The following is a 25,870-nucleotide window of genomic DNA, read 5'->3' on the forward strand; positions in this document are numbered from 1 at the left end:
TCTTTTTTACCCCAGAGTTCACTTTAAAGAGGACTGAAATCAGTTATTTTAAAGAGGACTGACTATATGTGAAAACACCATTATAATGTAGGGTTAAAATTGATGCAATAGAGGATCCCTGCCAAAGGCAATTTAGGCGGGTCATAGTAGGCGGGTCATAGACAGATCACAGAGCTTTTTAGAAATGTGTCCATACCTCTTCCGGGCTCATTACACTCCGCTTTGCGGATCATAGACAAGTTGGATGTGTGAGAAATAGTTAGGTCTCCACACACATCCAATCTAGTTTCTGCCGTATTGCTTTCACCTATTCAGCCTGATCATTTCGGTGAAAGGGAGTGAGCGAGGAGGCAAAGGAGGAAGCATCGCTTTGGAATGAAATACGGTCAGTGTGTCTCGAAAAGCTCCCATACTTCTGCGCACGTAAACATCGCAAACATTTATTCAATGTACAATAGAATGCTGGCGAAAGATGGAAGTTCCGTTATTTTGAAGTCTTTCTTGACGACTAGGTAATAGCTCTTATTTTTCGAACCACTTATTTTTCAACTTAACTTACAGTTTGCCGAAATCTTATAGATCATTAGGCCTACCAGTATAACATTTTTAGACTTGAAATGATACAAGACTTTGAATGTTCACTCTCATCTCTATACTTATGGCTATGGCAAGTTAATTTGCATCATAACATGACAACAATGGTTAATAGAAACCAGATGCTTTTATCATCCTGTGCTTTTGGCTTAAAAACATGTATGTAGGCTACACAATACACAGAGTGGCAGATATGTCAGTGGCGAAGACAGTGACAGATATGTAACCAATGATGTATATAATAAACCCTGGATTGCTGATTGTTACGTATTGGCCACTGAGTGAAGCCACTCAATGGTAGGAACATCAATCAATAGGAATGAATGAAATTCTACAGTATTTCCATGAAATGTTTCAAGGACGAAAGTACATGTAATTTGTGTAATTTGTGTTGTTGTAGTGGGTCAGTAACATTAGTCATCTAAAAATGGTACTTTAAGGAAAACATTTGTATATATTTCCAATGTTTATGTTAAGCACACATAATATCATTTTAAAGTATGTATTATTTTACTAGGCAAGTCAGTTAACAACAAATTCCTATTTTCAATGACGGCCTACCGGGGAACAGTAGGTTAACTGCCTTGTTTAGGGGCAGAACAACAGATTTTTCCCTTGTCAGCTAAGGAGTCTATAATAGAATACATGTGGCAAAAACGAATGTTGACATTAACACATACATTTTTATGGCTTCCAAAGTATTCTTTACAACAGTAAGGGAGGGAGTGCCAAGCTGGAGGCACATTGGCTTCAACATATCGCCCCCTAGCAGTCATCTAGTGTATATATAAATCATTGGCTGTAACACTGAAAAGGTTTGCACGTTACTGTGTGAACAACACCTATCACCAAAGATCAGTCTTGTTTTACTCCAATGTTTGTAAACAATGTACATGTAAACAAACCCTGTCTAGCCTCAAAGCATGGTTAAAACTGTAATGTTGATATCATGCATGGTCAGTCCTTGCATCCATAGCCCTGTCTATGAATTTGAGAGTGGTTACATTTCTCCAGGCCCATCCCTCATCTTTTTACCAAAACAGAGGCGGTTGACCACTTTGTTATTGTTTCAATTAAGGACTAAAGGCCCAGTGCAGTTATGCTCCTGTGTTTTAAGTATATTTCCACACTATGAGGTTGGAATAATACTGTGAAATTGGGAAAATTATGATAATGCCATTTTAGTGCCATTTTAGCTGTTTGAAAAGGCCACCTGACATTTCAGTCTGTTTTGGTGGGATGGAGATTTGGCCTGCCTGGTGACATCACCTGGCGTTAAATGAGTTAATAGACCAATAAGAAAGAGAGTTTCAAACCTCTCTGCCAATAAAAGCTAGTTTTCAGTTTTCCATTCCCTACTCAGATCACTCCCAGACAGTCCTAGCAAAATTCTTGCTTTGTAAATCGCTCTTTGCTAAGAAGCTATGCTGCTGTTGTTGATCGTTTTAATTGAAAACAATCACAGTATGGTACTTTTTATTTGTTACCCAGAAATTATTTGATTTTGATATTAAATCTGGCTGCATTGGACCTTTACGGATGTGTGTGTGTGTGTGTGTGTGTGTGTGTAAAAGTTTTGTCTGTGCGTGTGTGTCCGCATCTGTGTGTGTGAGAATTCTGAAACATTCATACACCTGCCATTCACCACTCATTTGGTGTGTGTGTGTTTTCCATAGGTGCTTATAGGATAGTGGTGTGAGTAATGGCATGGCCCAGAGTCCCATGCCTCCTGCTGATCCTGCTGCTCCTACTACACACCTGCTTACCTCAACCAGGTGAGTCCTTCACACTGGACTGATCCCAGATCTTTTTCCTGGTAAAGTCATGTGACCAGGAAATTCTCCTTGTGACTATTTATAATCTCTATTTGACACACCCTCAGATCCACCATTCACTGATCAGCTCTGGGGTTTCTTCAAATAATTCAGATGGACTAAACCGTAATGCTGATCTATATGTTTGATCTGATTGTCTGTCTATGTTATTAGTTCATTCTTATTATTAAACACTGGACCGTATCTTTTATACTGTTTTTCACACTGTGTATTCATGTACTGTATTCTTCACATATCTCATTTTAATATATCTACTACTGTACATTGCATTTTTGTTGTACTGTTTAAACATACTGTGTATTTACAGTGCATTTGGAAATTATTCAGACCCCTTGACATTTTCTACATTTTTGTTAAGTTACAGCCTTATTCTAAAATGTATTCAATTCGTTTTTTCCCTCATTAATCTACACACAATACCCCATAAAAATATCAGAACTGAAATATAACATTTACATAAGTATTCAGACCCTTTACTCAGTACTTTGTTGAAGGACCTTTGAAAGTGATTAGAGCCTTGACTTTTCTTGGGTATGACGCTACAAGCGTGGCACACCTGTATTTGGGGAGTTTCTCCCATTCTTCTCTGCAGATCCTCTCAAGCTCTGTCAGGTTGGATGGGGAGCGTTGCTGCACAGCTATTTTCAGGTCTCTCCAGAGATGTTCGATCGGGTTCAAGTCCGGGCTCTGGCTGGGCCACTCAAGGACATTCATAGACTTGTCCCGAAGCAACTCCTGCGTTGTCTTGGCTGTGTGCTTAGGGTCGTTGTCCTGTTGGAAGGTGAACCTTTGCCCCAGTTTGAGGTCCCAAGTGCTCTGGAGCAGGTTTTTCATCAAGGATGAATACTTTGCTCTATTCATCTTTCCCTCGATCCTGACTAGTCTTCCAGTCCCTGCCGCTGAAAAACATCTCGACAGCATGATGCTGCCACCACCATGCTTCACAGTAGGGATGGTGCCAGGTTTCCTCCAGACGCTTGGCATTCAGGCCAAAGAACTAAATCTTAGTTTCATCAGATCGGAGAATCCTGTTTCTCATGGTCTGAGAGTCCTTTAGGTGCCTTTTGGCAAACTCCAAGAGAGCTGTCATGTGCCTTTTACTGAGGAGTGACTTCCGTCTGGCCACTCTACCATAAAGGCCTGATTGGTGGAGTGCTGCAGAGACGGTTGTCCTCCTGGAAGTTTCTCCCATCTTCACAGAGGAACTCTGGAGCTCTGTCAGAGTGACCATCGGATTCTTGGTCACCTCCCTGACCAAGGCCCTTCTCCCCTGATTGCTCAGTTTGGCCGGGCTGCCAGCTCTAGGAAGTGTCTTGGTGGTTCCAAACTTCTTCCATTTAAGAATGATGGAGGCCACTGTGTTCTTGGGGACCTTCAATGCTGCAGAAATGTGTTGGTACCCTTCCCCAGATCTGTGCTTCGACACAATCGGAGCTCTAAGGACAATTCCTTAACCTTATGGCTTGGTTTTTGCTCTGACATGCAATGTAACACAAGCATTTCTCTGCACCCGCTATAACATCTGCTAGACTTTATGCATCCCCATTTCCTTCATTTTATTCAACACAACCTTCCATAGAGATCATATCAGTATCAGTCTTAATTAATGCGTAGGGGACCAAGAGGTAAATGGTTCCTAATCACCACCCTGTTAGTCATATCACATATGCTATGGACCTTGTGTTGTGTTCATTATAGTAGGCAATGGTACACTTTTTGAAATGGAAAACGTTTATGAGTGTTTCTTATTGGACAAGTCCAGGTAGTTCCTCCCTGTTTCAGACGTTTTTCGTCTGTTTGCTGCCTAATGAACACAACCCTTGGTGTGTGGTTATTATTTTATGTTTCATACTGATACTAGAAGAGGAGAGGAACTCTGAGAGAGGAAGGGTGTCACCACCTCGCAAGATCTCTGTCTTGTTATCATTTCCTGTTTGGGCTTCATGTTCCTTGAAACGCTCTCATTGTGTGCTTGTGGTTTCAACGTTGTGTGTGTGTGAGGGGGGTCTAGGGTAAAGAGGATGCCAATAACAACAGAAGGAACGCTAAACTGGCACAGTTCCTTTAAAGGTGAATGTCATCTGGATTTTATTTCTCTCTTTCTCTCTCACTATCTGTTTATGTGAAACCGCCACGCATGTCTCCAACTCAATCATCAAGTTTGCAGACACCACAACAGTGGTAGGCCTGATTACCAACAACGACGAGACAGCCTACAGGGAGGAGGTGAGGGCCCTGGTGGAGTGGTGCCAGGAAAATAACCTCTCCCTCAACGTCAACAAAACGAAGAATAGAGGAGAGAGCACGCCCCCATCCACATTGACAGGGTTGCAGTGGAGAGGATCAAAAGCTTCAAGTTCCCCAGCGTGCAAATCATTTAGGACCTGAAATGGTCAACAACGCCTCTTCAACCTCAGGAGGCTGAAGAAATTCAGCTTGGCCCCTAAGACCCTCACAAACTTCTGCAGATGCACCACCTAAGTGTTCTGTATCACCGTCTGGTACGGCAACTGCACCACCCTCAACCGCAGGGCTCTCCAGAGGGTGGTGCAGTTAGCCCAACACATCACATCAACACATCATGCCCTCCAGGACATCTAGAGCACCGGTGTCACAGGAAGGCTAAGAAGCTCATCAAGGACCTCAGTCACCGAACTATGGCCTGTTCACCTCTCTACCATTTAGAAGGCGGAGACAGTACAGGCACATCAAAGCCTGGACCGAGAGACTGATAAACAGCTTCTCCAGGCCATCTCGAACTGTTAAACAGTCATCACTAGCCGGCCTCCTCCCAGTTCCCTGCCCTGAACCTTAGACACTGTCACTAGCCGGCTACCACCCGATACTCTACCTTGCACCTTAGAAACTGCTGCCCTATGTACATAGAGTCATTGAACACTGGCCACTTTAATAATGTTATTATTATAAAAAATGTTTTACCCCTTTTTCTCCCCAGTTGGTAGTTACAGTCTTGTCCCATCGCTGCAACGTCCGTACGGACTCGGGAGAGGCGAAGGTCGAGAGCCATGCGTCCTCTGAAACACAAACCTGCCAAGCCACACTGCTTCTTGACACACTGCTCTATTATCCTGGAAGCCAGCCGCACCAATGTGTCAGAGGAAACACAGTACAACAGGCGACCGTGTCAGCGTGCATGCGCCCGGCCCACCACAGGAGTCTCTAGAGCGCGATTGGACAATGGCATCCCGGCCGGCCAAACCCTCCCCTAACCCGGACGACGCTGGAGCAATTGTTCACCGTCACGGCCAGCTGCGACACAGCACGGGATCGAACCTGGATCTGTTTATGACGCCTCAAGCACGGCAGTGCCTTAGACCGCTGCGACACTCGGGAGGCCACTGTAAAAATGTTTACCCACTTTATATTTATATACTGTATTCTAGTCATGGCTCATCCTATATAACTATTCCTTCCAGTTCTCTACTGACAATGACTGGAATGAATTGCAAAAATCACTGAATGGCATATATCTCCCTCACTAACTTTAAGCAGCAGCTGTCAGAGCAGTTCACAGATCACTGCACCTGTACATAACCCATCTGTAAATAGCCCATCCTACCTAACTACCTCATCCCCATACTGTTATTTATTTTTTTGCTCCTTTGCACCCCACTTACACATTCATATTCTGCACATCTATCACTCCAGTGTTTAATTGCTAAATTGTAATTATTTTGCCACTATGGCCTATTTATTGCCTGACCTCCCTTATCTTACCTCATTTGCACACATTGTATATAGACTTTTTTCTCTATTGTGTTATTGACTGTATGTTTGTTTATTCCATGTATAACTCTGTGTTGTTGTTTGTGTCGCACTGCTTTGCTTTATCTTGGCCAGGTCGCAGTTGTAAATGAGAACTTGTTCTCAACTGGCCTACCTGGTTAAATAAAGGTGAAATAAAATAAAAATACAAAACTACTGCTGTACAGACCTTTTCTATTTACATACTGTACATACTGTCTATTCACACCATCACATTCATATATATATTATTTATACTCCGGACTCTGACATTGCTCGTTCTGATATGTCTACATTTTTTAGCTTTTGGATTATGTGTGTATTATTATTGTACTGCTAGATATTGTTGCATTGTTGGAGATAGAAACTTAAGAATTTTGCTACATCTGTGATAACATCTGCAAAACTGTGTACATGACAAATAAACTTTGATTGGATTTGTCTCTTTTTGCCTGTCTCTTTTTCTCTATCACTTGAAATGCACTTCTACCTCCCTCCTCATTGTCTCCCTCACTCTCTGCAGGCCCTCCATCTCCTCCCTCCGCTCCCCAGTGTCACATTCCCTATACGGAGGGACGACAGGCAGATATCCACTGTTTCTGGGATCCAGGACAGAACCCACAGATCCCCACCTCCTACAGCCTGCACTGGAATTCTACAGAGGGGTAAAGACATGTCTACTATAGCCTGTATACATCCCATCTTAATACAGTATATACAGGACATCTATAATCATATTCACAAATGACCCAGACATAGGCTATCATAACTATCATATACTGTTCCTACACAGATGCAAGAATAGCTGTTTATTCGCTGTGTTTGGAAACCCGCGGTGACTCGTGGTGTTTAGAAACCGATGGGTTAATGCTGCGTTTGTAACCAAGCAGGAAGTGGGAATTTACCACCACTCTAGCAGCTCTGGACAGGTGGGAGACTCTAGCAGCTCCGGACAGGCGGGAGCACCCGTAGGGATGAGACGGAGAGACAGCCTGGTGCGGGGGGCTGCCACCGGAGGGCTGGTGCGTGGAGGTGGTACTAGATAGACCGGATCGTGCAGGCGCACTGGAGCTCTTGAGCACCGAGCCTGCCCAACCTTACCTGGTTGAATGCTCCCAGTCGCCCTGCCAGTGCGGCGAGGTGGAATAGCCCGCACTGGGCTGTGCTGGCGAACCGGGTACACCACGCGTAAGGCTGGTGCCATGTATGCCGGCCCAAGGAGACGCACTGGAGACCAGATGCGTAGAGCCGGCTTCATGGCACCTGGCTCGATGCCCACTCTAGCCCGGCCGATACGAGGAGCTGGTATGTACCGCCCTGGGCTATGCACCCGCACTGGGGACACGGTGCGCTCCACAGCATAACACGATGCCTGCCCGGTCTCTCTCGCTCTCCGGTAAGCACAGGAAGTTGGTGCAGGTCTCCTACCTGGCTTCGCCACACTCCCTGTGTGCCCCCCCAATACATTTTTGGGACTGTCTCTCGGGCTTCCTTGCCAGCCGTGTTCCCTCATATCGCTGGCTCCTCTCTCCGGCTGCCTCCGCACTCCTAGCTGCCTCCACCTGTTCCCATGGGAGGCGATCCCTTCCAGCCAGGATCTCCTCCCATGTGTAGCAACCCTTGCCGTTCAAAACGTCCTCCCATTTCCAGGAGTCCTGACATCGCTGCCTCTCCTGCTGCTGCTGCCTGTTACCACGCCGCTTGGTCCTTGGTTGGTGGGTGGTTCTGTAACGGTTTTCTTCCGTTGAAGGAGAGGAGGACCAAAATGCAGCGTGGTTAGTGTTCAACATGTTTAATAAGGACAATAAACGTGAACACTACAAAATAACAAATGTGAAAAAACCGAAACAGTCCTATCTGGTGCATAAACACAAAGACAGAAGACAACCACCCACAAAACCCAACACAAAACAGGCTACCTAAATATGGTTCCCAATCAGAGACAATGACTAACACCTGCCTCTGATTGAGAACCATATCAGGCCAAACATAGAAATAGACAAACTAGACACACAACATAGAATGCCCACTCAGCTCACGTCCTGACCAACACTAAAACAAAGAAAACACAAAAGAACTATGGTCAGAACGTGACACAGTGTTGCTAGTTAGCAATGGCGCTGATCCCATGAATTTTTCTTTTCAAATGTTTCTGCATGGAATTATTACGATGCCTTAATCTTTGTATTTTCTTACCTAGACTAGCAGTCTAGGTTAAAAAGAAAATACAAGCACAGAGTTTCTAAACCCAGACCCACAATATCGTAAACTTCCGGAAACGCTTGAGAAACAAACCAAACAGACTAGGCGTGGGGTTTGAGAAGTCAATGAGAGAAGTGACAAATTCTTCCTTTAGTTGTTAATTTTATTGAAATCGAAAAGCACAACCTAGATTCGAGCCAATGTCTTAAAGATGCACTATGTTTGCTAAAATTCTAATAGCTCGCCTAATTTCAGTTTGTGACAAAACAAGCAATTATAGTGTGGAGAATCATTGTACCTAATATCTAATATCTAATATCTTTTCCACAACCAACAATATGGTATTTTCAGATGTTTGAAGCTTGTGTACAAAACCGAAAGTAAAAGACTCAAAAATGAAACTTAAGACCGGGAAGCAAAGAAATAGCGCACATAGAACATATGTACTTTTTCTTAAACTTTCTTTAGATGAGAATGACAGATCTATAACACTAAATTCTATGTCAATTTGATCCGGTTGCCAAAAAATGACATATTGTAGCTTTAAGTAGTTGAACTTGTTATTACGCAAACTGACACTTTTTAATTTTTGTCAAAAACGACTTCATATTGAAGGAGTGCCTTTGATTTGATGGCTTGCACATGCGCAGTTCGACGCGAGACGACCGTGTTTAAAAATAAATATATATATATATTTTTTGTTTTATTAACAAATATCAACAAACAAAATAGGGATAGTCACATGCAAACAAGCATACATACAAACTATTTACATTTCCAGGAATCCTAAACAAACAAATTGTCACATTCGTTGAATGGAGGAGACCAAGGCGCTGCGTAATTTGAATACATCTTCTTTAAGGAAGAGGAAGAACACTTAAACAAACTTACAAAACAACAAAACGAACTCCCGGCCGCACACCTAAGCCTATATGGGAGGGTCTGGGTGGGCATAACTCCGAGGTGGCAGTTCTGGCTCGGGACGTGGACCCCGCTCCACTTATGACTCGTCACACTTACTTAATATCTCTGGAGCGGGAACCCTCACCGCCGACCACGGACTATAGGACGCCACTGGACTGATGGTCGAGTCTGGAGTGAGTGGTGCCTCTGGATTGGAGGGAGATTCTGGCGGATCCGGACTGGAGGGAGACTCTGGCGGATCCGGACTGGAGGGAGACTATGGCGGATCCGGACTGGAGGGAGACTCTGGCGGATCCGGACTGGAGGGAGACTCTGGCGGATCCGGACTGGAGGGAGACTCTGGCGGTTCCGGACTGCGGCCCGTCGTAGGACGTTCCGGTCTGCGGCCCGTCATAGGAGGTTCCGGTCTGCGGCCCTGTCGCCGGACGCTCTGGACTGGGTACTGTCGCCGGACGCTCTGGACTGGGTACTGTTGCCTGACGCTCTGGACTGGGTACTGTTGCTGGACGCTCTGGACTGGGTACTGTTGCTGGACGCTCTGGACTGGGTACTGTTGCTGGACGCTCTGGACTGGGTACTGTTGCCTGATGCTCTGGACTGGGTACTGTTGCCGGACGCTCTGGACTGGGTACTGTTGCTGGACGCTCTGGACTGGGTGCTGTTGCTGGACGCTCTGGACTGGGTGCTGTTGCTGGACGCTCTGGACTGGGTACTGTCGCCGGACGCTCTGGACTGGGTACTGTTGCCGGACGGTCTGGACTGGGTACTGTTGCCTGACGCTCTGGACTGGGTACTGTTGCTGGACGCTCTGGACTGGGTACTGTTGCCTGACGCTCTGGACTGGGTACTGTTGCCGGACGCTCTGGACTGGGTACTGTTGCTGGACGCTCTGGACTGGGTGCTGTTGCTGGACGCTCTGGACTGGGTGCTGTTGCTGGACTGTTGCTGGACGCTCTGGACTGGGTACTGTTGCTGGACGCTCTGGACTGGGTACTGTCGCCGGACGCTCTGGACTGGGTACTGTCGCCGGACGCTCTGGACTGGGTACTGTTGCCTGACGCTCTGGACTGGGTGCTGTTGCTGGACGCTCTGGACTGGGTACTGTCGCCTGACGCTCTGGACTGGGTACTGTTGCCTGACGCTCTGGACTGGGTGCTGTCGCCGGATGCTCTGGACTGGGTACTGTTGCCGGACGCTCTGGACTGGGTACTGTCGCCTGACGCTCTGGACTGGGTACTGTTGCCTGACGCTCTGGACTGGGTGCTGTCGCCTGACGCTCTGGACTGGGTACTGTTGCCTGACGCTCTGGACTGGATACTGTTGCCGGACGCTCTGGACTGGGTACTGTCGCCGGACGCTCTGGACTGGGTGCTGTCGCCTGACGCTCTGGACTGGGTACTGTTGCCTGACGCTCTGGACTGGGTACTGTTGCCGGACGCTCTGGACTGGCGAGGCGCACTGTAGGCCTGGTGCGTGGTGCCAGCACTGGTGGTAGCGGGCTGGGGACACGCACCTCATAGCGAGTGCAGGAAGGAGGAACAGGTCGTACTGGACTGCCGAGGCACACTATAGGCCTGGTGCATGGTGCCGGCACTGGTGGTACCGGGCTGGAGACACGCACCTCGTGGCAAGTGCGGGGAGGAGGTACAGGGCGTACAGGGCTCTGGAGACGCACAGGAAGCCTGGTGCGTGGTGTTGGCACTGGTGGTACTGGGCTGGGGATACGCACCTCAGGGCAAGTGCGGGGAGCAGGCACAGGAAGTACTGGGCTGTGGAGGCGTACTGGAGGTCTGGAGTGTAGAGCTGACACAACCCGTCCTGGCTGGATGTTTATGCTTGCCCTGCAAATGCAGGGCGCTGGCACAGGACGCACAGGGCTGTGCAGACTCACAGTACGTAAAGCCGGCGCAGGATATCCTGGTCCATGGAGGTATACTGGAGACCAGGAGCGCTGAGCCGGCACCCTAATTCCTGGCTGGATGCCCATTCTAGCAAATGCGAGGAGCTGGAATAGAGCGCACCGGGCTAGAAATGCGCATTGGAGACACTGTGCATTCCAACGCATAACACAAATCAAATCAAATCTCAAATCAAATTTTATTTGTCACATACACATGGTTAGCAGATGTTAATGCGAGTGTAGCGAAATGCTTGTGCTTCTAGTTCCGACAATGCAGTAATAACCAACGAGTAATCTAGCTAACAATTCCAAAACTACTACCTTATACACACAAGTGTAAAGGGATAAAGAATATGTACATAAAGATATATGAATGAGTGATGGTACAGAGCGGCATAGGCAAGATGCAGTAGATGGTATCGAGTACAGTATATACATATGAGATGAGTATGTAAACAAAGTGGCATAGTTTAAAGTGGCTAGTGATACATGTATTACATAAAGATGCAGTAGATGATATAGAGTACAGTATATACGTATACATATGAGATAAATAATGTAGGGTATGTAAACATTATATTAAGTAGCATTGTTTAAAGTGGCTAGTGATATATTTTACATCAATTCCCATCAATTCCTATTATTAAAGTGGCTGGAGTTGAGTCAGTGTGTTGGCAGCAGCCACTCAATGTTAGTGGTGGCTGTTTAACAGTCTGATGGCCTTGAGATAGAAGCTGTTTTTCAGTCTCTCGGTCCCAGCTTTGATGCACCTGTACTGACCTCGCCTTCTGGATGATAGCGGGGTGAACAGGCAGTGGCTCGGGTGGTTGTTGTCCTTGATGATCTTTATGGCCTTCCTGTGACATCGGGTGGTGTAGGTGTCCTGGAGGGCAGATAGTTTGCCCCCGGTGATGCGTTGGGCAGACCTCACTACCCTCTGGAGAGCCTTACGGTTGTGGGCGGAGCAGTTGCCGTACCAGGCGGTGATACAGCCCGACAGGATGCTCTCGATTGTGCATCTGTAGAAGTTTATGAGTGCTTTTGGTGACAAGCCGAATTTCTTCAGCCTCCTGAGGTTGAAGAGGCGCTGCTGCGCCTTCTTCACGATGCTGTCTGTGTGGGTGGACCAATTCAGTTTGTCTGTGATGTGTACGCCGAGGAACTTAAAACTTACTACCCTCTCCACTACTGTTCCATCGATGTGGATAGGGGGGTGTTCCCTTTGCTGTTTCCTGAAGTCCACAATCATCTCCTTAGTTTTGTTGACGTTGAGTGTGAGGTTATTTTCCTGACACCACACTCCGAGGGCCCTCACCTCCTCCCTGTAGGCCGTCTCGTCGTTGTTGGCAATCAAGCCTACCACTGTTGTGTCGTCCGCAAACTTGATGATTGAGTTGGAGGCGTGAGTGGCCATGCAGTCGTGGATGAACAGGGAGTACAGGAGAGGGCTCAGAACGCACCCTTGTGGGGCCCCAGTGTTGAGGATCAGCGGGGTGGAGATGTTGTTACCTACCCTCACCACCTGGGGGTGGCCCGTCAGGAAGTCCAGTACCCAGTTGCACAGGGCGGGGTCGAGACCCAGGGTCTCGAGCTTGATGACGAGTTTGGAGGGTACTATGGTGTTAAATGCTGAGCTGTAGTCGATGAACAGCATTCTCACATAGGTATTCCTCTTGTCCAGATGGGTTAGGGCAGAGTGCAGTGTGGTTGAGATTGCATCGTCTGTGGACCTATTTGGGCGGTAAGCAAATTGGAGTTGGTCTAGGGTGTCAGGTAGGGTGGAGGTGATATGGTCCTTGACTAGTCTCTCAAAGCACTTCATGATGACGGAAGTGAGTGCTACGGGGCGGTAGTCGTTTAGCTCAGTTACCTTAGCTTTCTTGGGAACAGGAACAATGGTGGCCCTCTTGAAGCATGTGGGAACAGCAGACTGGGATAGGGACTGATTGAATATGTCCGTAAACACACCCGCCGCGCTCTGAGGGCGCGGCTGGGGATGCCGTCTGGGCCTGCAGCCTTGCGAGGGTTAACATGTTTAAATGTTTTACTCACCTTGGCTGTAGTGAAAGAGAGTCCGCATGTTTTGGTTGCGGGCCTTGTCAGTGGCACTGTATTGTCCTCAAAGCGGGCAAAAAAAGTTATTTAGTCTGCCTGGGATCAAGGCATCCTGGTCCGTGACTGGGCTGGTTTTCTTTTTGTTATCCGTGATTGACTGTAGACCCTGCCACATACCTCTTGTGTCTGAGCCGTTGAATTGCGATTCTACTTTGTCTCTATACTGACGCTTAGCTTGTTTTATTGCCTTGCGGAGGGAATAGCTACACTGTTTGTATTCGGTCATGTTTCCGGTCACCTTGCCCTGATTAAAAGCAGTGGTTTGCGCTTTCAGTTTCACGGTGCCAGACCAGTAACACGCTCCCCACGGTAAGCACTAGGAGTTGGCTTAGGTCTCCGACCTGACTCAGCCAATCTCCTCGTGTGCCCCCCCCCAAAAAATCCCCAAACCCCTACACAGGAACAAAAACACATACATCACCCATGTCACACTCTGACCTAACCAAAATAATAAAGAAAACAAAGAATACTAAGGTCAGGGCGTGACACAAATCATATTCATTAATAATACAACAAGTTTTATTTGCCTTTTTGTTTTTCCTTTTAGTTAAAGTAGTGCCATATTGTTTCAATTCATTTATAAAGTGAAAAAGGTTTGGTTTTGAATTAGACCATTTGCATTTGTGAATATGAAATGTACCTACTATTATTAGCAGTTGAATTAAATATACTACATCTTTATCTATGTCACAATTTCTGAAATAAATCATTGTATCAAAACCATTAAATAGTACAACCTTTCCTATTTTTTTTTGTAACAAAATTCTGTATGTCAATCCAAAAAATTATACTATAAATACAGGCAAAAAACAAATGCAAAATGGTCTCTTTCTCCATTCCACAGAAATCACAGTTAAAGTCAATATTTAGCTTGAATCTTTCCAAAACATGTTTCACAGGATAAATTCTATATAACATTTTAAATGAAACTTTCTTTACTTTGTTACTGATACAATATTTGTTACCAATTTTCCATGCTTTCCCCCGATGTATATCACCATAGATATTTGACCAAAAGAATCTTGCTGGGGGAATTGTAGTATCACAAACAATATTCCTAATCTGTTTATTACTACATTTATCTTTGATGTTAATATTGCCAATGCATATATTTTCATGTAAATCTATGTTACATCAACCAGAGGAATTTCAAAGAGATACAACCCTCCTTGGAATCACATCAAAAACAATTGCATATTCTTTTGGGGTTATTGGAATTTTAAACTTATCAAGAAATTCCCCATATGAGAGTAGATATTCATCCTCATTCAGTAACTGACCAACCAAAATAATTTTATTCTCAAACCAGTTACGAAAAAAGAGACGTATTTTTAAATCGTATAACTTTGTTGTTCCATATAAAGTATTTGTTTGTGTTTATGCGCTAACATCCAAGCTAAAATTCCCTGCTCATGGAATTTGGCCAACTTTACTGGGATTTTATCAACATCAAAATTACATCGACGCAAAAAATTCTAAACCACCAACAGAGTCAAATAAATACTTAGGGAAGACATTCCAAATACTGTTCTGGTTCTAAACATACTTCAGGATCCAATTTATTTTTAAAGTATTATTTAGAGTATTGAAATCTAAAACCTCAAGACCTCCTTGTTCTTGGGTATTAGTGAGAAAATATTTCCGTAGATAGTGAGGCTTGTTCCTCTCCAAAAAATTATAAAGAATCTTATCTAAGTCCTTTACAATTTTAGGGGGTAAGTCAAGTGATAACGAGACATAAACCGATCTGGATAACCCTTCAGCTTTGGACAATAAAACCTGGGACGGTGTGTCACAGCATCATCGTACTGAGCTTGTTGTCATTGCAGGCAATCTCAACGCTGTGCGTTACAGGGAAGACATCCTCCTCCCTCATGTGGTACCCTTCCTGCATCCTGACATGACCCTCCAGCATGACAATGCCACCAGCCATACTGATCGTTCTGTGCGTGATTTCCTGCAAGACAGGAATGTCAGTGTTCTGCCATGGCCAGCAAAGAGCCTGGATCTCAATCCCATTGAGCACGCCTGGGACCTGTTGGATCGGAGGGTGAGGGCTAGGGCCATTCTCCCCAGAAATGTATGGGAACTTGCAGGTTCCTTGGTGGAAGAGTGGGGTAACATCTCACAGCAAGAACAGTCCATGAGGAGGAGATGCACTGCAGTACTCAATGCAGCTGGTGACCACACCAGATACTGACTGTTACTTTTGATTTTGACCACCCCTTTGTTCAGGGACACATATTCCATTTCTGTTAGTCACATGTCTGTGGAACTTGTTCAGTTTAAGTCTCAGTTGTTGAATCTTGTTATGTTCATACAAATATTTACACATGTTAAATTTGCTGAATTTTTCGTACATTTGCTCTGGCCATCTTCTCCGTTTTCAGAGCGCTCTCATCTCAGTGTGCCTAGAGCGCAGAATAACTGACCAATTTACGAACGCCCTACAGCATTGAATATTGCCGGTGTAATTAAGCGTGATTAAAGTGTTGCCAGCAGCACAGTTACAGTCACCAATGCTTTGGATAACATGGAAAAAATGGTCAGTGAGGTGTTCTCTCATTTTTGTCTGGAAGTAGCTCGCAAGCTAGCTAACTTTATCCAGTTAGCTTGGGTGCTTGACTGCCATTGTGAGGCCAGAAGGCTCGGATCACCAACTCCTCCGCCAGAGCGTCCAGTGTGTGCTCGGAATGCTTGGAGAGCGAAATGCTCTGAATTTACGAACTGACAATCTGACAACACTTTGAATTTACAAACGCCCAGGGCGCGCTCTCTTGCTCTCCAGAGTGAATTTACGAACACACCCCTAGCTTTACACTCACAATGTCCGCCAGTCCACCCATTATGTCATCATTGACTTGATGGGGACGCCCGTTTTATTCATTATATTTCTATGGCAGCGCATGCAGTCAGGAGCAGCGGAGAGTGGAAAATGTGTGTCTTTTGCTATGTGAACAGTTGTTACGGTGACCTCAGTCATTTAACTGGCCAATAACCGTCATCCAAAATTCCATGACTGTCACAGCCCTACCCGCAGCCCTCTGGCATGCTCGGTGTGTTGGAGCTAGGTCTGTGTTGTAAGACTGTATGTCTGCACAGTGCTGTCAGATGTGGTGTTTGAGTGGTGTGTATTTATGTGTCCTGCAACTTCCTTTTCAGCATTAGCAGCGTGGTGGAGGGCACCAATGTGAGTGGTGTGATCCCTCGTGAACTTTACACCAGTTACAGTGACCTGACTGTGTTGGTCAAAGCTGCGAACCAGCATGGCTCTGCCATGTCTACAATGGCTGCCTTCAACACTGGAGATATCAGTGAGTCAGTCAGGGATGACTCTTCTCTGTACATTCCCTATTTATTCAGAGGGACAGACATGACACTTTCAGTTTCTGTCTCTCTCCAGCTGTCTTACTGACTCTCTTTTGTGCTCTTTCTCTCCCCCCACCCTCTCTCTATCTCCCCCACCCTCCCCCACCCCTCTCTCTATCTCCCCCACCCTCTCTCTATCTCTCCCATCCTCTCTCTATCTCCCCCACCCTTTCTCTATCTCCACCACCCTCTCTCTATCTCCCCCACCCTATCTCTATCTCCCCCACCCTCTCTCTATCTCCCCCACCCTCTCTCTATCTCCTGCTCTCTCTCTTGCTCCATTTCTTTCACTCTCCCACTCTGTCCTCTCTTCCCTATCCATTCCTCTACCAGAAAAGCCACCCACCCCTGAAATCACTCACCATTGCCCTCAGCCTCTGGAGATCTACTGGATTGTGCAGTGTGAGGATCAAGGCAGCTCTGACCAACATTGTGAGGTCCAGTATCGCCCCCAGGACCAGCAGGGCTGGACTCAGGTGAGTGAGCTGAGCATGGCTGGGGTTTTGTTCATTTCCCCAAGTGTGCACTTTTTCACTTCCATTCATGGATTTAAAGTAAAATTACCGGTATAAGAAATATTTTGGAAACTCCCGCCCGCCCAAACCTACACCAATGCACTTCAGGACAGAAGACAGGGTATTTTGGGAGCGGTCGAAATGTACCCAATGATGTTTTTTCAATTTCAGTCGGGGAGGGTTTAGTATTTTTTTATTTAATCCAGGGGAGGGTCATGTAATTTGTAATCAATTAAATGTCATATTGAGAATGAGTTGCTTATTATATCTCGATGTGTGCTCGATGCTGCCCCTCATCCCTGATTCTCTGCTGGGCGCGCAATATCAAGTGCAACTAGTGTGGTCTCAATCAAATGATCCATAGCCTATGCTGTAGGCCTAAGCTATACGAAGAGCATGCTTGGAGAAGCACAGGGCGAAGTTATATTTCTAAGAAAATGTACTATTTTTCCTGAGTTGATCTGCTGCTGGGATGGTGTATATAAAACTAGCCTACACTGCATTACTAGGCCTACTGATGTCCTGTTTGAGAGGGAGAGGGCAGGAGGACTGCTATACTGCTAGAATTGATTCTAATAAAAACAATATGTTTCGTTGCCCATAATGAAGGTATTTATCAGAGTTATTGACCTCCCAATAAGCCATATTCAAGTAATTTACACAGATTATTTGGGACCAATTAGGTTATGAAAATGTGGAAAAAATACTTTGAATTAAAAAATAAATTAACCAAAAATGTCTTATTAGGCTATACAGTCATTCTACACTGCCTTTGAATTCACTTTTACAACCACGAGTTTGGCCAGTCTTGTTGGTTTGAGGATCATGCGATGAGCTATCCATGGCTAGTTTGTTCATTTAGCCTAGCAGTGGTCTTCTATTCCCATGCCCTAATCACAGTCAACACACATCTATTTTGGAACAACAATATCATGGAATAAAATAGAATCTATTAGAAAATTATAGTTTACCAAATGAAGAAAAGTGACTAGTGCATATAGGAACAGCGGGGACTGTGAAGCAACACAAACATCGGCACAGACACATGCTCCCACACGATAACATACGCACTATACATACACATGGATTTAGTACTGTAGATGTGGTGGAGTAGGGGCCTGAAGGCACAGTGTGTTTGAGATCTGTGAATGTATTGGAATGTTTTTAAGCTTGTATAAACTGCCTTAATTTTGCTGGACCCCAGGAAGTTAGTATGCTTCCGCTTTGGCAGCAGCTAATGGGATCCATAATAAATACAAATAGGCCTACCTGATGATATGTGGTTAAAACAATGCTGTGTTAAAAAAATGAATGGCTTTTTCTGTACTTCATTGATGATCAGGTATTCCGGTTGTAACTGGTTCTGTTGCGTTCAATTTTTGCAGTTGATAGACAACTTTGGCTACTTTGCCATGTAATGCTTACAAAACTAAGAACAGTTTCTAAAACTGCATATCTAAGGCTCTGGCCTGACCTAGGAGTGAGGGTAAATGATAATCATGTTCTCTGCTATCCACTTTGTTGTAAAATAATAAGCTCCATTACATTCAGTCCCTTAGATGTAGGGAATGAAACATTGAAATACCATTGTCTCTCGATTATCTGTGGGAATTTCGTACTGGGAATGTTGTCCTTCTGAGTTAGGGATGGGTAACTTTTTGAGGCTCGAGGGCCTCATGCACAGATTCTTTTGGGACCAATTTATTTGTCAAAATCTATTTGCGTGCAGAAAAGGCCAGCTATTTCAAAATAATAAGCTCCATTATAATTGTACTTTCTTTAAGCTATTAAATGTGCAATGTAGCCTGGAGTTGCTTTTTAATCCAAAATAATCCCTCATCCCCCCCATCCCTGCGGCCGCCTCTTGCCCATCCCTGTTCTTTTGTCTGTCATTCTTTCATGTCCTGCTCAGGAAGAGGACATCCTACGCAGCTTCCTCCTCCTGACTCCACGGCCCTACACTGTTTATGAGTTCCAGGTCCGCTGTGCCTGTGAGGGCCCTCAGGCCCTGATGAGTGACTGGAGCTCAGTCTACAAAGCATGGAGTTCTGAGTCAGGTCTGTCAGTGGGTGCTGATGGGTAATGTAATCCTGTGGTCTCCACAGCTTGAAAATGTTTGTTCACTTATTCTGTGGTGATAGATGATTCAACTATTCCTCTCTCGTTCTCAGCGCCTGTGAAAGCATTGGATGTGTGGAGTGACTGTGGAGTCACCTCTGAGCTTTCTCAATGTGCCCTTATGTGGAAGGTATGTTAACACAACATCCCATCATAATAGGTCATATATATATATATATATATATATATTATATATGTTCACACACTACCATTCAAAAGTTTGTTGTCACTTAGAAATGTCCTTGTGTGTAATCAATCCTGTGTGAAGCTGGTGTAGAGGAGTCAGGCGCAGGACAGCAGATATGAGTAATAAAACGTCATTTACTCCAAAACTATTACAAATACAAAACAATAATGCTGGCCAACAATAACGAGGAAGGAGGGCTGGACAGAGGCCCAGTATCAGCAACCATCACTCCTGTGTTCCAATGGCACGTTGTGTTAGCTAATCCAAGTTTAGCATTTTGAAAGGCTAATTGATCATTAGAAAACCCTTTTGAAATTATGTTAGCACAGCTGAAATGTTTTCTGATTAAAGAAGCAATAAAACTGGCCTTCTTTAGACTAGTTGAGTATCTGGAGCATGTTGGCTCAAAATGGCCAGAAACAAAGTACTTTCTTCTGAAACTCATCAGTCCATTCTTGTTCTGAGAAATTAAGGCTGTTCCATGCGAGAAATTTCCAAGAAACTGAAGATCAAGTACAACGTTGTGTACTACTCCTTTCACAGAACAGCGCAAACTGTCTCTGATGGTTGCTGATAATGGGCCTTTGTACACCTATGTAGATATTTCATAAAAAATCTGCAATAGCTACAATAGTCATTTACAACATTAACAATGTCTACACTGTATTTCTGATCAATTTGATGTTATTTTAATGGACAAAAAAATGGATTTTCTTTCAGAAACAAGGTAATTTCTAAGTGACCCCAAACTTTTGAACGGTAGTGTGTGTGTGTGTGTGTGTGTGTGTGTGTGTGTGTGTGTGTGTGTGTGTGTGTGTGTGTGTGTATATGTATATATCTCTCAAACTGTACCATATATTCCGGTTAGACAAGTGATTGATGTTTCAAAAGATTATGCATTTTCTAATCATAAGAACTTATCCAGAGCGTCTTACAGGAGCAATTAGGGTTAAGTGCCTTGCTCAAGGGCACATCAACAGACTTTTCACTGAGTCGTCTCTGGGATTCAAACCAGCAACATTTCGGTTACTTGCCCAATGCTCTCAACCACTAGGCTACCTGCCTCCCCAAAACACCCCCTTCCCTATAGCCTGCTATAACTAATACCCCTGTCTGGTATCTATCCTCAGGAGATGCCCACCTGGTTGGCTCAGGGGAAGGTGCTGGGGTACGTGGTAACATTATCATACAGTAACGGGACAGTGGCGGTTGTGAACGTGCCCATGTCAAAGCCTGGTGGCCTTTGTGTCTGTCAAGAGAAGAGATGCCGCTTCACACCCTCTCTGTGGGGTGTATCATCGGTGGATGTGTCCGTCTACAATTCCCAGGGTGCCAGCAAACCTGCTCCCCTAGCTCTACCCACATCAGGTAAGGGAAACGACCATTAAGTTTCCGGATGACACAACAGTGGGCTGATCACCGACAACAACGAGATAGCCTATGAGGAGGAGGTTAGAGACCTGGCCGTGTGGTGCCAGGACAACAACCTTTCCCTCAACGTGATCTAGACAAATGAGATGATTGTGGACTAAAGGAAAAAGAGGACCAAGCACGCCCCCATTCTCATCGACGGGGGTGCAGTGGAGCAGGTTGAGAGCTTCAAGTTCCTTGGTGTCCACATCACCAACAAACTAACATGGTCCAAGCACACCCAAGACAGTCGTGGAGAGGGAATGACAAAAACCTATTCCCCAGTAGACTGAAAAGATTTGGAAATGGTCCTCAGATCCTCAAAAGGTTCTACAGCTGCCCCATCGAGAGCATCCTGGTTGCATCACTGCCTGGTATGGCAACTGCTCGGCCTCCGACAGCAAGGCACTACAGAGGGTAGTGCGTACGGCCCAGCTGCCTGCCATCCAGGACCTCTATTCCAGGCGGTGTCAGAGGGAGGTCCTAAAAATGGTCAAAGACTCCAGCCACCCTAGTCATAGACTGTTTTCTCTGCTACCACACGGCAAGTGGTACCGGAGCACCAAGTCTAGGTCCAAGAGGCTTCTAAACAGCTTCTAACGCCAAGCCATAAGCCTCCTGAACATCTAATTAAATGGCTTCAGACTTTTCACATCACCCCCCCTCTCTTTTCTGCTGCTCTATGCATAGTCACTTTAATAACTACCTATATGTACATATTACCTCAATTACCTCGACTAACTTGTGCCCCCCACATTGACTCTGCACCAGTACTCCCTGTATATGGTCTCGCTATTGTCATTTTACTGCTGCTCTTTAATTATTTGTTACTTTTATTTCTTATTGTTATTTTTTTAAACTGCATTGTTGGTTAGGGCTTGTCAGTAAGCATTTCGGCGCATGTGAGAAATACAATTTTATTTGATTTGAATGGTGTGTGTGAGTGTGATAATAGTGTAGGTTTGTATGTTTCTCTTTCACTTAGGTCTACAGGTGCCAGAGCTATCCTTCACTGTGAACCAGGATATATTGAGCCTCAATGTGTCCTGGTCCCTGCCACCCCAGCCCATTGAAAACATGCATGAGTATGTGGTGCAGTACAAGCAGGTGGGACTTCCTCCGACACAGGGCTTTGATTGGATTATAGTGCACCAAAATCATACGTCAGTCATTTTAAGAGGTTTGTGTGGCTTAAACTGATCTATGATACCATTTCTTTCTGAACATATTTATTGATATTTTGTAATGTTTCAAAGTGGTTTCAAGATGACAGCATCGCTTTTGTCTCTGTCTCCACCTACAGGTGATTTTGAGAACCACACTGCCTACAATGTGTCATTGTTTGCAGTGTTCATCAACAGTAGCTGCCTGCTTGCGTCTGCAATCTCGTATTCTCTTCATGGACGTAAGTATATTAGAGCATGGAAATACAAGTCTTTATAATGTACTTGCCAGTATGTAATCAGTGCAATTAGTGCACATGACCGATTTTCAGTGGAGTTAACTAACTTGAAATATCACGTCTTTACCTAATGTTGATTTGTCCGGCCTTTTAACTCACTGTAAAATGTTTTATTTATTGTTTATTTTTCTGCTACTTTTGACTATTCCTCTACCCATTTCACCTCCATTTCCTCCTCTCTCAATCACTCCTCAGTCCCACCCAAAGTGACTGAGTTCAAGGTTCAGCACATCTCTGACTCTCATGTGACTTTGTCCTGGCAACACATCTCCCTGACCCAGAGTAAGGGGCTCATACTGTGCTATCAGCTGGTATTAAACAACGTTACAGGTAAACAACACAAAGACAGTGGATAAACTGGGATAAATCTTTTGTTGCTACAATGCTATATTGTTATAATAAACGTGCAGTCTCCACTGCCCGTTGTGTACGTTAGCATAAACTACAGCATTACATTGTAGTAGCTTAAATAGTGTTAAATATTTTTGCCTGTTCCCAGATCTGTTTGTTCTGTCTTGCCAACTCCTATTGTCATTATTGGCTCCAGAGTGGCGCAGCGGTCTAAGACACTGCATCTCAGTGCAAGAGGCATCCTTGGTTCGATTTCAGGCTGTATCACATCTGTCTGTGATTGGGAGTCCAATAGGGCGGCGCACAATCGGCCCAGCGTCGTCCGGGTTTGGCCGGGGTAGGCCGTCATTGTAAATAAGAATTTGTTCTTAACTGATTTGCCTAGTTAAATAAACACAGCACAAACAAATCTGGGACCAGACTGTCCACAGGCTACCGTGCTGCACACTCTCGTTCCCACACATCAGTGGCCTTGCTTCCAATCATTAAACCTTTCCTTCATCTGCAGTGTACAACGTGAGTAGGGACCAGAACAGCCTCCATCTGTTAGGACTTACATCTGGTCACCACCAGGTTTGGATCAGGGCTGAGACTAAGGCTGGACTGGGACCCAGTGAAACCATCAACTTCTCTACTGAGAACAGCCATGGTATTCTACCACTATGCCATGTAGTAATTTGATAATGATGACAAGAAGCTATATGAAGTTATATGTTCTCTAACAACCGTGATGAGATGTATTAAGTGTTTATGTACCTAACTGGTGACACTGAGGTCATGTATAACACTAATTATTATTTATTATTAAACAAACTAGAAATATTATTATAGGTTGTGTATAATACTGTATATAACATCACCTTTAAAACAGAAAGGGTCCTGAAGTTCCTTAGAAAATAATAACAGTGTAATATTGAATGCATGCTTTGTTTGAAATAGACCTTTGTGCTACAGTATGTGATTATGAACATGGATTGCGGTCTAATTGGTCATTTTGCCTTCTGACCTCCCCCATCTCTCTCCCTTTGTTGTCACAGGTTTCCTCAAATATCTGGTGCCAGGAATAATAGCAGGGATGTTGCTATTGATCATCATAATGTGAGAAACTGGATTCCCATACTTCAACCCAAATAGCCTGATTCTGATTATTTTCTCATTGTTTTGAACCATGGCCATGCTCATTAGGGCACACTGATGCAAAACATTTTAAAAGGCTTTGCAACGTTTCGTGCCGACTGAACACATACAGGGTGTGGTGCTCTCTCATGTCTCCTTCCTCTCTCTCTCTGAAAGTTCACCCATGCCAGAAATAGGTTTACAAAAGGGGAAACACTTGAGGAAGTGGAAATGAGATCGGGCAGTTGAGTTGGGCTTTCAACTGTGCCCTCCATAACAATGGTCTTGATCAAAAACATAAAACAAACAATATGTTATACCCCTTTCAACTAAAACAATGGATCAAATATTTATACCACTTTTAGGGTGATATACAAATGGACACGTCAATTGAAGGAACACAACTCTTTTGGTGTGCAGTATGTGAATAATACTGTTGTGTATTTTCTGTAGTGTACAAATGAAGACTTGTGCGAAAGTGCCTGACCCCAGCAACAGCAAACTGCTCCAACAGATGAAGTTGCAGGTGAGTGCAGGGCAGACTATGTGGCTGTGACTGACTAATCTAGTATCAGTGAGTCTGATATTAGTTAGTCTTATAGTATTCTAGTTAGTGGTGGACAGAGCCCCAGGCAGAGGCCCAGAGTTCATCATGTCTTCCTGCCTGGTTTTTCTTCAGCCATTTAGGTCAAGGGAACACACTACCTATAGATATGGATGGTATCTTATTTGTAATGTTCCAGTAAGAACCTGTTGTAAAATAAAGAATGTGCGTACTACATGAACCTAAATGTTGATTATACAACATACAGTAGCAGGGGCTGTATTGGGCCAGTAATATACCATTCCCTTGAGTAATATTATCACCAGTCAGGGGCATAACATACAACCATAGAGGAATAAATGAATGTTTCTGACTCCCTGCCTGTCGTTGCTCCAGTTTAACAGCTCCTTGACGGCAATCTTCTCTCCTCTGGAGTCTAACCCAAAGATCTCTGAGCTGGAGGTGGTGGAAAACCCTTTCTGGGATGCCAATGCCTGTCCTAGGAAAAGGTCCAGCCCTGATGGACAGACAGAGGGGGTGGTGGGAGAGGAGCGCACCCACATAAGGACTGATGAAGAGGCGGAAAAGGAGGAGGATGCTGACGAGGGTTACAGTAAAATTATTGATACTGACGAGGAGGAGAGGGATGGGGGAGAGTCCGGGAGCTTGTTGGAGGACGATCAGACTGTTTCGGACTATGAGAAGCATTTCATGCCTGTGGTTGTATGACCCTACTGTCTGTCTGGTGTGGTGCTACCGATCAACTCTTTTGGTGTGTGTATGTTCTCCTCATTGCAACGACAAGACAGCCATTGTTCAGTCGGAACCCCAAGGGCCAAACAGGTCAATTGTGGGCTATTGTGCTTGTTGATGTAGATGCAGATCACTGATTCGTGGGAAAGGGTTGAAATACGCCACTCGTCTTGTTTTGAAGAAAAGGAAAGGGATGTAGTCGACCGTTTGTGTTCCATGCTCCAACTACAAGGAATGTTGTTTAGGAACAGTAAACCTTTTTATACAGCAAATGTATACCTGTGTGAAAAACCACGTTGCCTACGGTGTACACTGTCATGACGTGGCCCTCTTTAGATATAGCAGGCACCAACTCTCTCTCACCACCTCTCTCTTCCCCCTACACCCAGGCTCTTTTATCTCAGGTTTATCTCAGACTCCCCCTCCCCCCCCCCGGCCATGCAGTATAGAGAGAGGGTTCACAGTAGAACAAAGGAACTTCTTCTACCTCACAGAACTTGAGAACTGAACAATATCCATGTTTTGGAGAATGTGTAAACGGTCGGTGGAGAATCCAGCTACGACCGGTCCATTTTGTCTAATGTTGTGACCTCATGAGAGACAATACAGGCACATTACCATAACTGTTTAAACAAGAGTCTCTGTTATGAGATTTGCATCTAATTATTGTATAAAATGAATGAGTAAAGATTAAACTATTTGTGAAATTA

At 44.8% G+C, this 25,870-nt stretch overlaps 1 protein-coding gene across 4 annotated transcripts; it reads left to right on the forward strand.

The window, feature by feature from the left end:
- Nucleotides 1-181: 181 nt before the first annotated feature.
- Nucleotides 182-25,870, forward strand: LOC139365145 (interleukin 12 receptor, beta 2a, like). 4 transcript variants are annotated; one of them, XM_071102573.1, is made up of 15 exons: nt 182-385; nt 2,271-2,369; nt 6,718-6,859; nt 16,498-16,649; nt 17,038-17,180; nt 19,132-19,276; nt 19,391-19,467; nt 20,655-20,892; nt 21,920-22,114; nt 22,238-22,339; nt 22,592-22,726; nt 23,256-23,396; nt 23,785-23,845; nt 24,317-24,389; nt 24,804-25,870. In XM_071102573.1, exons 2-15 carry the CDS (start codon nt 2,297-2,299, stop codon nt 25,134-25,136), a joined length of 2,010 nt encoding a protein of 669 aa, XP_070958674.1. In that variant the 5' UTR covers nt 182-385; nt 2,271-2,296; the 3' UTR covers nt 25,137-25,870. The 4 variants fall into 4 exon arrangements, with proteins under 4 accessions (XP_070958674.1, XP_070958675.1, XP_070958676.1 ...); XM_071102574.1 differs by having other exon boundaries at nt 373-512; XM_071102575.1 differs by lacking the exon at nt 182-385 and adding an exon at nt 439-667.

Source organism: Oncorhynchus clarkii, chromosome 13, assembly GCF_045791955.1.
Source record: "Oncorhynchus clarkii lewisi isolate Uvic-CL-2024 chromosome 13, UVic_Ocla_1.0, whole genome shotgun sequence".
Classification (NCBI taxonomy): domain Eukaryota; kingdom Metazoa; phylum Chordata; class Actinopteri; order Salmoniformes; family Salmonidae; genus Oncorhynchus; species Oncorhynchus clarkii.